This window comes from Eurosta solidaginis, chromosome 3 (genome assembly GCF_040869045.1).
Source record: "Eurosta solidaginis isolate ZX-2024a chromosome 3, ASM4086904v1, whole genome shotgun sequence".
Lineage (NCBI taxonomy): Eukaryota > Metazoa > Arthropoda > Insecta > Diptera > Tephritidae > Eurosta > Eurosta solidaginis.
The window spans coordinates 240,179,772-240,193,275 of NC_090321.1; the positions used below are offsets into that span (position 1 = coordinate 240,179,772).

At 34.7% G+C, this 13,504-nt stretch overlaps 1 protein-coding gene across 1 annotated transcript; it reads right to left on the reverse strand.

Annotated features, from left to right (window-relative positions):
* Positions 1–3,884: 3,884 nt before the first annotated feature.
* Positions 3,885–6,962, reverse strand: Cpr49Af (Cuticular protein 49Af). Its single transcript, XM_067775690.1, has 2 exons — positions 6,717–6,962; positions 3,885–4,347 (listed from the first exon to the last, which is right to left on the reverse strand). Exons 1-2 carry the CDS (start codon positions 6,827–6,829, stop codon positions 4,050–4,052), a joined length of 411 nt encoding a protein of 136 aa, XP_067631791.1. The 5' UTR covers positions 6,830–6,962; the 3' UTR covers positions 3,885–4,049.
* Between the last annotated feature and the right edge of the window lie 6,542 nt (positions 6,963–13,504).

Genomic DNA, 13,504 nt, shown 5'->3' on the forward strand with positions numbered 1-13,504 from the left:
GGAGAGCACACCTCTTTGGTGGCACCCTCTTGTTGCAGCAATTGATTCAGTTGTCCCTCCCAGTTTCAAATGGATTTTTCTACTCTTTAACATGGACAGCACCCATCGTGTTATTATAGGGCTTATGTCCTTGTCAATCATGGTGAGTACCTCTCTGCTGTCTTGATTGATTTGTTTACGTACATATAAGTGGCTATTTAGTATCGGATTAGGGATGCTAGTATCGCTTAGTGATGTGAATATTCGTCAAAATATGGTAAAATTTACTTATTGAATCCTTATGTGTGTACTCCCTAGTGTTAGCTTAAATCTAGAAGTTTAGTCTACGTCGAATGTTCTGTATTACGTTCCCCTGAATCGCCAGGTTGAACATAGATATAAAATTCCAAGTGTATAAAAAAAAGAATACAAATTGAGGACATTTTCCATTTCAAACATTAAAAGAATAAGAATGTGGGTGAAATTGTTAGGTAGCGTTCCCATAACAGAAGATACGACAACGAGTCGTTGTGGTACGACTGCAGTTTTACCCTCAGCCTTGTCTTAGTTCAACAGTGTTTATTATGTGACGTTCCATTCTGAAATTGTTATCTTTGGAGTAGTTCCATACAGCTTTATACATGCAGACAATAACGACAGCTACCACGGTATCAACCATGTGTGCACTGAGAGTACAGCTTCCAGGGCTACGACGTTGTAAATAATAAAAAAGGGACTTGTGGCACTCGGGGACTGCCGCGGTAAAGTTATTGCATATTATCAACTTATGCAATTATAATATTTATGCAACATTTTGTTTTCTTTGATATTAATTCAAGCTTTGTCTTAAACTTTAACTTTAACTTTATTTTTATTTTTAACTTTAATTTTAACTTTCACTTTCACTTTAATTTAACTTTAACTTTAATTTTAACTTTAACTTTATTTTTAACTTTAACTTTCACTTTCACTTTAATTTTAACTTTAACTTTAACTTTAAACTTAACTTTAATTTTAACTTTAACTTTAACTTTATCTTTAATTTTAACTTTACCTTTAACTTTAACTTTAACTTTACTTTTAACTTTAACTTTAACTTTAACTTTAACTTTATGATAGAGATCCAATTTTATGTATTTGGGTTGTTGCTAACACCGAACCTTTTTCGAACCTTTTTTGAAAAATATCCGTTACGATTTTTTTTGATTTAGGCGCCAAGCCCGCGATAAAATCTATGCAATAGCTTAATATTGCAGTGGGATGTCTCTACGTAGCTTGAATGTCATTTAAATAGTAAGACACAGTAGCTCAATGTAAAACAGAACCCAAGAGTTTTTAATAGTGCACCGACTCAACCGATTAGGGAGCGATCGTCGTTACCCTAACGATGAAATCTGTAGGCAAAACTCAGAAATGGTCGGTGAATATACCATCAATAGCTGACCGACGAATGCCGTAATCGTGATTCAGCGCCACTTATAGCAGAAGGAGAAAGGCTCAGTCTTTTGCAATTTCCATCCGGAAGCTGTAATTATGCCGACGTAAGATTGACATGCCCCATGAATCTTCTGCATGTGGAATAAACCCGTTAATCTTTCCGGTCCTAAATGATTTCGATAACAATCTTTGAGCAGAGTGAAGTACTGCTATAGTAGCAATAAAAAGACAGGAGAAACACCCGGATGTCAAGCCGTGCATTTTATCGAACACTATTGTCAACATCTAACACACAGTTTTAGTTTCATTCAAGTCACGTTGTGATTATGGAAATATAGTTTGCATGCTGAAGCAATAGATTTATGGCGATTTCATTGTTACGATGAATGAAATTGGTAAAAAAAAATATATTAAACAAAAAAAAACAATTAGTTTACTTATCATATCATAACAATTTCCAAATATTTGCTGACATAAGAACGTACTTAGGTGCACAGGTGTACATATTTTAATATACAGCAGTGAGCAGAAAAATAGCAGTGGCAATTTTTATTAAATTTCATCCATTAAATTGTGCTATTGTTTGTTTTCGATATCTTAAAAAGAAAAGCTCTTATAAATGCAAACCAGTCTCAAAAATGTTTTCGCAAAACTTTGACAATTCGAGCAAATTTCAAAAAAAATTTCGAACTTTTTATTTAAATTTCTTTGAAATTTTTTAAGTATGCAGTTTTGTAGCCTAATCAATTTCAATTCAACAAAGTATAAATTATAGGTCTCCCAAAATTTACATTGATTTCTTAGAATTTTTTTCGGAAGACTGTCTTATATTTTGCTCAATGAAAAGTGTGAAGCATATTTTTGATGTGGAAGAAAATCTGAAATATTGTCAAAAATCAATAAAAATTTTCAAAAACCTATTACTTGTACTTTGTTTGACTACAACTGATTGGGCTACAAAACTGCATACTCACCAAAAAAAAAAAATGCCAATTTGTCGAAAACGTTTTTTGTTTTAGATGGGCTTGCATAGTTTCAATTACAAAATATCGAAATTAATAAAAATATAGTTAAAAAAGAAATTAAAAAAATGTTTCAAATATTAAGTTTTAGTATCTACAATACACTTAGATATTTAATGTTCATAGCACCGTAGCACCACAAAGGTTTGTGTCTCCGCTATTAATCTTAACTCGTTTTTTAGAGAGTTAACCACTGCCGCAAGTTACAAACAAGCATACATACAAGTGAAGCTAATATAAGCATGTTAATAAAAATTGCTTTTGCTATTTTCTATTCGCTGCTGTACTTATATATGTATGTATATATGTATGTGCAAATGTAAGTATGCTAATGTTTTGATTTTGTTTAGGGTGAATAAACTTTAACTATGTGAGTGGCATACCAAGCTTAATTCAGCACCTTGTTGTTATTGTAAGCTAACACATAAATTCTAAATAGAAATCTAAGTTCGGGTGAAACCGAACATTACATACCCAGCTGTACACTTGAAATGCTGTTGTTGTTTGTTTTGTTTGTTTAATAGTGTTACAAGGCTGCGCAATAATACATATACATATGGTTCTATTCTGAACAAAGTTTTCTTCGAGTTATGGCACACGAAACAGAAAATTGCTTAGTCATAAAAGGGGCGGTGTCGTGCCCTTTTTTTAAATTTAAAGTTTTTCCTATTTATTGTTATAAATCCACTTAGGAAATGAAACATCATTAATATAAATCTCTTTTTTGCAAAGCTATAGCTTATTATATTCGTCCGCGACCCTTTCAAAAAAACTTTTATATACAAGTGGGCGTGGTCCTTAACCGATTTCGCTAATTTTTCTTCAAAACATTCCTTATAGTAAAGGCAACCTCTCTGCTGAATTTTTTTATAAGTTTAACGACTTTTGATTTATGAAAAATAATATTTATAAAATTGATTTTATCACAAGTGGGCGGTGCCACGCCCATTTAAATTTATTTTTTTCAAATTTTTACCAATAGTCTCAATATCAGTCCACACGTCAAATTTCAACATTCTAGGTGCATTATTTACTATATAGTCAGGTATTTTGTGTTTTCCAAAATGTTATATATATAAAAAGTGGGCGTGGTTATTACCCGATTTCGCTTATTTTCAATACCAATCTATTCCGGGTCCAGATAAGCTCGTGTACAAAATTTGGTGAAGGTATCTCAACATTTACTCAAATTATGGTGTTAACGGACAGACGGACGGACATGGCTCAATCAAATTTTGTCCCGATACTGATGATTTTGATATATGGAAGTCTATATCTATCTCGATTCCTTTATACCTGTACAACAAACCGTTATCCAATCCTGTGTACAGGTACAGCTGGGTATAAAAATAAAGTCATATATCTGTGCTCACAAGGAATAATCGCCAGAGTTCTACCCTTTTAAATGCGACTTAGGCGATTACTGCCTATGACCACTGATATATATTTAATAATTTTTTGCGCACCAACCAATTTATTTTATTATAAATTTTCACATGCAAAATATAAAACTAAAAAACCGTCAAAAATTATTTCGTTCCAAATAAATTTCATTGCATCGAAAAAAATCACAGTTATCTTTCAGTATATTAACATTATTTTAACAATTTTTTAACTTTGATATTTTTTCTGCTTCCTTGGCTTTTTCTGGATTGTTTCTGGATTATATGGATGTTCCTCCAAGTACTTCAAAGATTTCAACACAGATTCTGGTACCGGTGGTGGTGTTGGTAAATGTGCCCCCACTGGCCGATAGCCCAACTCATCAGCTATATATTGAATCGCATATTCTTTGCCATCATCAGCGACAAAGGCAAAGTTACCTTGTATAGCTTCGCCGGAAAATTGTCCCTCGACAGGTTTTAGAACACCGTTTTGTGTGGCTTTTGAGCCATCATCAAGTTCGTAGCTGTGAGAAAGCGAAAGAAAGAATTATTTAGTGACGGATTGCACAGTATTAGCTTACGAGTACATAAATTGATATATTTTTAGAATTGTTTGCTATTTATGAGATTCGCAAAGTAATGTTCTTGTCAACGGAAAGAACATAAAACCTGTAGTTGTCTGACGTCCTTTTGTGCATTTCAATTAATCGTAGGGATAAATAATGCAAATAAGGAACGATTTTAGCAACGTTGAATGTGATCTAATTTTATAACTAAAATAGTGCTGGATGTGATCGGAAGATATTCAAGCATTTTATAATTGTATAATTTTGAGAACTATTTGCGGATCATAATTTAACAGCAGGTATTAAAAAATTTAAGTTAAACGAGCAGTTGAGTGTAAAATATGGAAATTTGAAGAGGTTGCGGGTGCCAATATTGATGGCTGAGATAGTTATTTAAAAAATAGAAACTAGCCATCCATTTCCGAAATATTTATGAAATGAGATATAACATTTATTATACTGCGGACACCATTGCTACGAACGAACGCAACTTCAATGATGTAGGGGCATGAAGTGTGATTGTGTGAGTCGCAAGTCAACTGCCCTTCGTTTATGTATTTGGCATTTTGTTTTGGTTTCTTTTTCACATGCTTATTAATATTTTTGTTTTGTTTTCGAACTTTCTATGGTTTTCATTGGTAAATTGTTAAGCAATTGCTTCTTGATTGTCAATTGAAAATGGAAAATATGGTATGTGACATTTTGACTCGACTTTGAATCAAATTTGAAATAATTTCTCTTTAATTAGTAACGAAAGATGTTTTAAAATTGCTTCAATTAAAGACGAGTTCTCATTTGATATGAAGCTAATGAAATATAAAATTTAGATGTGTAATTTGCGTGAAGTGCGTAGTCTCTCAGAGGCATATTTATATTTTCTCAGACAGTCAAGCAGCGCTGAAAGCCCTTAACTCACAACTAATTCTGAAACTGTAGTAGGCTGTCGTAGATCACTTAACGTGATGACTGAACAGTTTACTCTGCATCTGGTATGGGTTCCGGGGCATAGCGGCATACCAGGTAATGAGATGGCGGATGAGCTTGCAAGAAAGGCTACCTCCCTTCCACTTTCGCCATCCTGGAAGAGGTTGGGCATGCCACTCTCCACCTGCAAGCTCAAGATAAAGGATGCTCTATTGATGGCAGCGGGAGCTAGGTGGAAGCATCATAATGGATGCCACACGGCAAAATTCACATTGCCGAAATGGAATGAGAAGAGATCGCGTGAGTTTCTCACCCTCCGTAAGAGGGATCTTTCCTTAATTGTGGGTCTTTTCACTGGTCACATCTGTATTGGACCGCATGCGGAAAGGGCGTTCCATTTAATGATTATTGTAGAAGCTGCGGCAACGAAGAAGAAACTGAAATTGTTAGGCATCTACTTTGTGGATGTGCAGAGCTAGGTAGAAAAAGGAAACGTTTCATGCGGAAAATAAACTCACATGGCCGGAATGGAATGAGAAGATATCTCGAGAGCTTCTCACCCTCCGTAAGAGGGATCTTTCCTTAGTTGTTGGTCTTCTCACTGGTCACATCTGTATTGGACCACATGCGGAAAGGGCGTCCCATTTAATGATTATTGTAGAAGCTGCGGCAATGAAGAAGAGCCTGAAACTGTTAGGCATCTACTTTGCGAATGTCCAGCGCTCGGTAGAAAAAAGAAACGTTTGATGGGCACGATGTTTCTTGTAGATCTGACTGATATAGATGAGGTCAATAGACGACGCTTAGTTAGCTTTACAAACTCAACGAAGTGGTTTGATTAGGAGAGTAGGAACAAATCCGTGTGGTTTCAAAATGGGCCTATAAAGGCCTAAGTGTGCCGCTCCGATGCGGACGGCAGCCACTTCAAACTAACCTAACCTAATTTGCTTGGACATTTTCTTACACTGACGCGTGGAACCACGAAATTACGCGCCCTTGTAAGTGGATGACCTTCATGAATGCATATGGTTCAACTGTAACGTGTCAGTTCTAAGAGTTATCCAACTCGGCTGATTTTTCGACCAAATTGCGTAACTGATGATGAAGGCTTAGCACCCTTCGAAATGGATCTATCTGCGCAGCTATGGCAGGTTGTCTGAAGAATTTTCTACTTACTATTCCAAAGACAAAATACAATTTTTGAAATTTAGAAAAATTAAAAAATAATAATAATTATCATTAGAAAAAAATTATTGTTCTGGCCTTGAGCTCGAATCGAACCTTGAATCATTTATCAATAGGCCGATAACAAAAAAAAAAAAAAAAAAACAATTGTATACCCAACATTTTCATTTTGCTTGTATTTACAAACTTGAATTAATTGGCACTCTCGTAATGCTTACTGATAATGATATGTTCCATCGTGCTCCACTATGGCTTCATTTGAGATTAATTTCGCATCTTCTGTTGCCATTGTCACGGCAACACACAAGTACAAAATTACGAACACTTTCATATTGATATATATATTTAATGTATTTTAACTAAAAACAATTACGTAAAAATTTAACTGTAAGTAAACCAAAGTTTTCGAATTTAACCAGAGATAAGTTCACCAAAAACGCGTTACTTCGAAATGATGAAATTCGCGTATCAATGGCAGACTTTATATAAGCGCCAAAACAAAATTGGCTCAGTAGCAACCAGACAACATCTGTCCATTAAAACGAAATTCCTTATGGCAAAACTAAAAATAAATAATAACAAGTAAGGATGGGACTGTCTTCGGCTGTGCCGAAGACTTCATACCTTTAATGAATGGGGCTGAACAATAATCTTATCCCATTCGTAATCTCCAAATAATGCGCGGTATAAGATAAGAAATATACAGTGAACAAGATGTACATACCTAAACGATTTTAAGATAAATATAAAAAAATGGCAAAAAAAAACCCCCTTATCTGAACGATCGGTTGTATGGGATATATATTATATATAGCTCCGATCAAAGTGATTTTTTCAGAAAATCTTCTAAGATATATTAGAATATATATCACCGAGTTTCACGTTTATACTTTCTAAATTGCGGCAGGAATGACCAAAATCGTCTTATCTGAACGATCGGTTGTGTGGGAGATATATTATATATAGCTCCGACCGAAATGATTTTTACAGGAAATCTTCTAATATATGTTAGAACATATACCACTAAGTTCCACGTTTTTATATTGGAAACTAAGGGAGAAATGGCAAAAAATCTTTCTGTCTGAACGATCGGTTGTGTGGGATATATATTATATTCAGCTCCGATCGAAATGATTTTTTCATGAAATCTTCTATGATATATTAGAATAAATATCACAAAGTTTAACGCTTTTGTATTGGAAATTAAGGGATAAATTGCCAAAAATCTTTCTATCTGAACGATCGGTCGTATGGGATATATACTATATATAGCTCCGATCAAAGTGATTTTTTCAGAAAATTTTCTATGATATATTACAATACATATCACCGAGTTTCACGTTTATACTTTCTAAATTCCGGCAGGAATGACCAAAATCTTCTTATCTGAATGATCGGTTGTATGGGAGATATATGCTATAGTGGTCTGATCCTACCGGATCCGACAAATATCTAATATAATACAAAAATACATACTTGTGCCAAATTTCTTTGAGATATCTCAAAATTTGAGGGACAAGTTTGCGTTCAATCAGACAGACGGACGGACGGAGAGACGGACATGGCTATATCAACTCAGTTCGTCGCCCTGATCGATTCGGTATACTTAATGGTGAGTCTATCTTCTATATTTCTCAACGTTACAAAAATCGGCCCAAAGTTAATATACCATTTCATGTTCATGAAAGGTATAAAAATGCTTAACAAGTTAAATTAAAGAGACAATAAAAATTTGGCGACTATTCAATGCCGTTGCAAAAAAAAAAAAACAATAAAATTTCGTAGTTTTATAATAAATAATATTGAACTTGTTTTTTTAACTGCAAGAATTTTATTTATTGAAATGAAATGAGAATTAATATATTTTCATGGATTTGTTTGGTCATTATTTCAACCGAGTTATTTATATACATATATTTGCATACACTGATATAATATTCCAATTTGCTTTCGCTATAAACTATAAATATGATATTCTATTGAAACGTTGAAAAACTATTTTAGTCAAATTAGCTAATCTCTTGATTAAATAACAGTATAAATAAATAAATAAATGTAAGGTGCGATAACCTCCGAAGATATCTAAGGCCGAGCTTCTCTTCCAATTTGCGTCGTGCTCCTCTTGATTTTCCATACAAATTGGCCTAACGGGACCTACATGTTTTATGCCGACTCCGAACGGCATCTGCAAGGCAGATGAGAGCTTTTCATGGCAGAAATACACCCGGAGCGCTTGCCAAACACTGCCGAGGGGCGACCCCGCTTAGAAAAATTTTCTTCTAATTTAAAAACCTTATTTCTAAAATTTTGATGTTGCTTTGCCCGGGGAGCGAACCCAGGGCATACGGTGTGGTAGGCGGAGCACGCTACCATCACACCACGGTGGCCGCCAGTATACTTATGTATTTATTACGAATGGACTGATTCCATGTATTAAAAGCCAAATCATCAAAAGGGGCGTTATTAATCTACTGCCATCTGCTAGAAGTTATCATGAGCGCAAACTATTAATAGACCCAATAAATATGCTGCTTTAAGAAATGTACACGACTTAAAAAAGCTAATAAGAAAGCATATATCTTTGATTTCTTTATTTGATTTTTGATGGCCCTTACGATTCGGGACATATCAAAAACAAAGCAATCATATAAAGCAAAGGAAATTTACCCACACTTGGATCTTCAATATCAAATTTTTATCGGAAGAACTCGCAATTGCTAGGGTACCTTATTACCTAGATTTTTTATGGGGTGACCTTTATTCTGGGAAGTATACCAGGCATAGGCATATTTGTATTTATTGTGTGAGTTGCTTGACATGCAAGAAAATCTATGTTAAAATGGTACATGAAAATACTTTTTTTAAGGAAATGGGTCAGGTACCAAGAGAAACGGGTAGCGCTGAAAGATGCGGGACGTTAAAAGATAGAAGGGAAAGGAGCTGGATAGGGACAGGGAAAGCCAAAAGCTGAAGCAGAGATGAGAGAGCGATAGTAAGAGGGAGAAAGAGAGGCAGAGAAAAAGGAAAAAGGAAGACACGAAATGGTACTAATCGCATGCGTGGTTCAAGAGAAAGATGTGGTGCTAAAGGAATCAGCACAGGGACGGTGAGGAGAAAAGTGGAAATGGGCAGGGAAGTACATAGAAAGAGAAAGGTAAATGCTGAAGCTGAGGAAGGAGAGATGGAAAAAGATGGGGATAAGGAGAAAGAGAGACAGAGAGAGATATACTAAAAGCTAAAGTAAGGTAAAGAGAGGAGTATATATGATAAAAGTATTTATCAGAAGCTATTATTGAAAAAACGGCTTAGAACAGGCTAAATATTTTTGTTTAAAAATATCCGCTCTCACACTCCCTGAAGCAGTTACTTTTCGTAATTCGTATTTGTGAATCAAGGGCTGGACGGATTTCGATTGCATTTGGCACGCGATAGACAATAGCCTTAAAATAACTGGCAATTTATTAGGAAAATAAGGAGCGTGAGGCTCCTCCCTCCTGTGAACACTTACGTTTTAAATATTTTTAACAAATTTCGGAAATTATTCTCTCTGTTAAATTATTTTTAAATCGCTACAACCTTAAGCCTATTTGTATTATACCAATTATGTTCAGTAATACATTTAAAAATTGGTCCTCTATGCCTTTTATTACTTTTAATCCCATTGCACTTTCTCCTTCTTTGCGCTTTATCACCTAAACTCCCACACTCACTCAATTCCACTACCAATCCCAGTCCCAATCTCGTTCCTATACCCATTCCCACTCCCACTTCTACATCTTCAATCTCAATTTCCTCTTATATGGAATGTCTTTACCCAATATTAGATACCTGTTTCAAATATTTGTGGAAATCTAACGAAATAAAATTTTTCTCAAGAGGGGTTGTGGCACTGTCCGCTATTCCAAAATTCTAAACAGATTAAAATATATATTTCATATGCTTAAATATGAACAGTTTTTAGCCATACAGACTACAATATTTCATTTATAAGTTATGGGTGGTATATCTCCAGGGCTAGTCAATCTTCGAAAAGTTTGTAGTTTCTTATACCTCCAGAACCGTGCTTGTTTGAATCGTTAAAATTCTGAGTCTATTTGACCAAGGCCAAAGGTATTTACTATCTAGCTTTAATGTGTCGAGGCTGAAGCAATTTTTAAAAAGAGAGCAGTGAAAGTGGGGCTACTTTCGGGACTACTTGAGTTCGTTTGAGGATCATTTCATTACTATCTGCGGTATAATTTGGACAATTCTTCTGGATTCTCGGAACTATTTTTTGACTGACATTATTTCGGGATCATCTTGGGATTTTTTTCTCAATTTCCTCCTTATAATTTTGGGATTACCTAATTGGCGCTAAATGGGTTTGGCATCCAGTCTCTTCTTCACTGTGCTGATTAGGGCCAACTGGTTCCTTATTATTTCGGCATACTTTCGAAAGTATGAGTTATATTAATATAAATTTGGAACCTCATTAAGATCACTGTGGAACTATTTCAGGATGATTTTATAGGTGTTTTCGAGATCATTTCGTAAATATTTTACATTTCAAGACTATTTTGAGATCAAATCGGGACTTTGTGCTGCTCATTTCGGTACTGTTTTGGCATTGTTTCGGGACAATCTGCGTATTAGTTAGTACTATAATCTATTCAATGCGTATTGTAAATATTAATTAATTCAAAGAAATTTGTCATCGTCATAATTAATGTTTACAAAATATTTGCAATTTATTTTAAATGGGGATTCGTGTTCCCGGCGCCACCAAATTAGAATAATGGCGCCAGATGCCATAATATTTATAACAACAAACACTCAAAACACTAAAAGAGATAAGCATAATATCTGGAATGTGAATTAGTTATCTATAAAAAAGTGTTTTTCGTATATATTATACATTTTCTGCTCATGCCATTCGGCAATATCCGATCATAATAATTAAGATCGTGAATGATTTTGTCACATCATTGTTTGTGTTGTGTTTATAGAGCGGTTTATTTAGAGTAAGCAATTTGCATATGAAAGTGATTTACGCTATTAAGGTTTGTGGTTTAACTTAATATGTTGTTGAACTTGTTATATAATTGCTACTTACTGTTAATTTTTGCAAATAGAAAATCGATTTAAATATTACGATCTAAATAAATATATGCTGACGTCTTTAGAAATTCTATAATGAAGTGGAATGTATTGAAAAAGCGTGCTGTTTTTTCTTTGAAGACGTACTGGGAGGTTAGTATAAGAACAGAGGTTTTAAATTAAGTATAGAAGCTAGCTCACACCCACCGCCCAGTCCGCACGAAGAAAGTATAACATGAAATATTGGTGATATACCTAGTTCCAATATGATCCTACAAACTGTTCCGGGAGAGTTTGAAAAATAATTTTGAAATAGTCCCAAAAATATTTAGAAATTGTAGCTCAACCATTTGCGAAAGAGTCCGGAAACATTCCCGCTATGGTTCATAGAAGTAATTATATACTACATTTTACAAAAAGGTGGGGTTCTTACTCCCGTAAATAATTGTTAAAAAATGATACCTAAACGGTCTTAAAAAAGTTCCTAAAACAGTCTCGAAATCATCCGCCGATAGTTCAAAAATATCCCTAAGCAATGCTTTTGACATGGTTCTCTACCCCACCCCTTAATGGTATCGCAAAAAAAAAGACCTGAAATTGTCTAATATTGTTCCAAAATAAATTCAACAACAATCTCGAAAATATACGGAGATAATATCGAAATAGTAACGAAATGGTCTCTGCGATATTTTTACAAAAACAGTCAAGAACATGAAACGAAATAGTTCCCAGTCCCTTAACGGTCCCAAAATAGTCCCAAAAAATCTTGAAATATCTTCGAAAAGGTACCTTAGACACAAGGCTTGAAGTAATCTACAAATAGTCCCGAAATGATTCCGAAAAAGAATCCCGAAACAGTCCGGAAATAATTCTGAAGTAATTTAGAAATAGTGCTGAAATGATTGTGAGCAGAGTCGTGAACCGGCCTAAATAGTCCAAAATTTATTAAGAAATAATCTCGAAAGTGCTCCAATATGATTCCAAAAACAATCTGACTATTATCTAAAACTGCTCCAAAAATGATTTGAAACTGTCCCATAATGATACCGAAATAGATCCAAAGAGACCCCTACAGAACTCGGAGAAAGTCATGAATTCACCGACAAATAGCCTCAACATAATCCGAAAATGGTCCGGGACTGCCTCTGAAATTATCCTCCAAGTAACCCGAGTACTGGTTACTTTTCCAAAATTATAATTTATAAAATTTTTTAATTGGGATAGTTGGATATCTGGAAATTGCGGTGTCGGGATGACCAGATATTGACTTCGTAGCTCAATCCCACCAGAACGCCTCAACCAATTTACTAAAACTTGGTTCACAAACAGCAAGTAATCAAGAAAATCTACTGGGCATATTTTTTTTAAAGAAGGAAGTGTCCGCAAATCATACCGAAATAGCTCCGAAGTTATTCCTACGACAATCCCGTCATGAAACGGACGTATTCACATATCGATAAAATTGATCTTCAAATAGTCTCGATTCAATCCGGAAAACAATCGGAAATGATGACGGAAACAAACATATCCCAAAAATATCCCGAAATAATTCACAACACAATTCCAAAACTATCACGAAAAAATCTCGAAGATGATCGCGAAATATAAGGAGAGGAGCTCGATATTGGTATAAGTAAGTAAAAAGCGATGGATGTGACTTACATATATACCAAATATTATTGGACAAAATATGTATGCTTTACAAAAGTTAGATGAAGTACTCACGATTAATAAAAACCGTTAAAGAGAGGAGGGAGAGAGGTTTGTGAGAGGGGACGGCATCACCGCTCATTGTTTAGATTTTCATCTGTATGGCTGATATACCAAATATTATTGGTATAGAACAAACTCTACCTACAATTGAGCAATTTTAAAAACCTGCTCCAGAGGGTGGAGCATGAAGAGGGGCGGGAGGAGGTTGTTATAACTC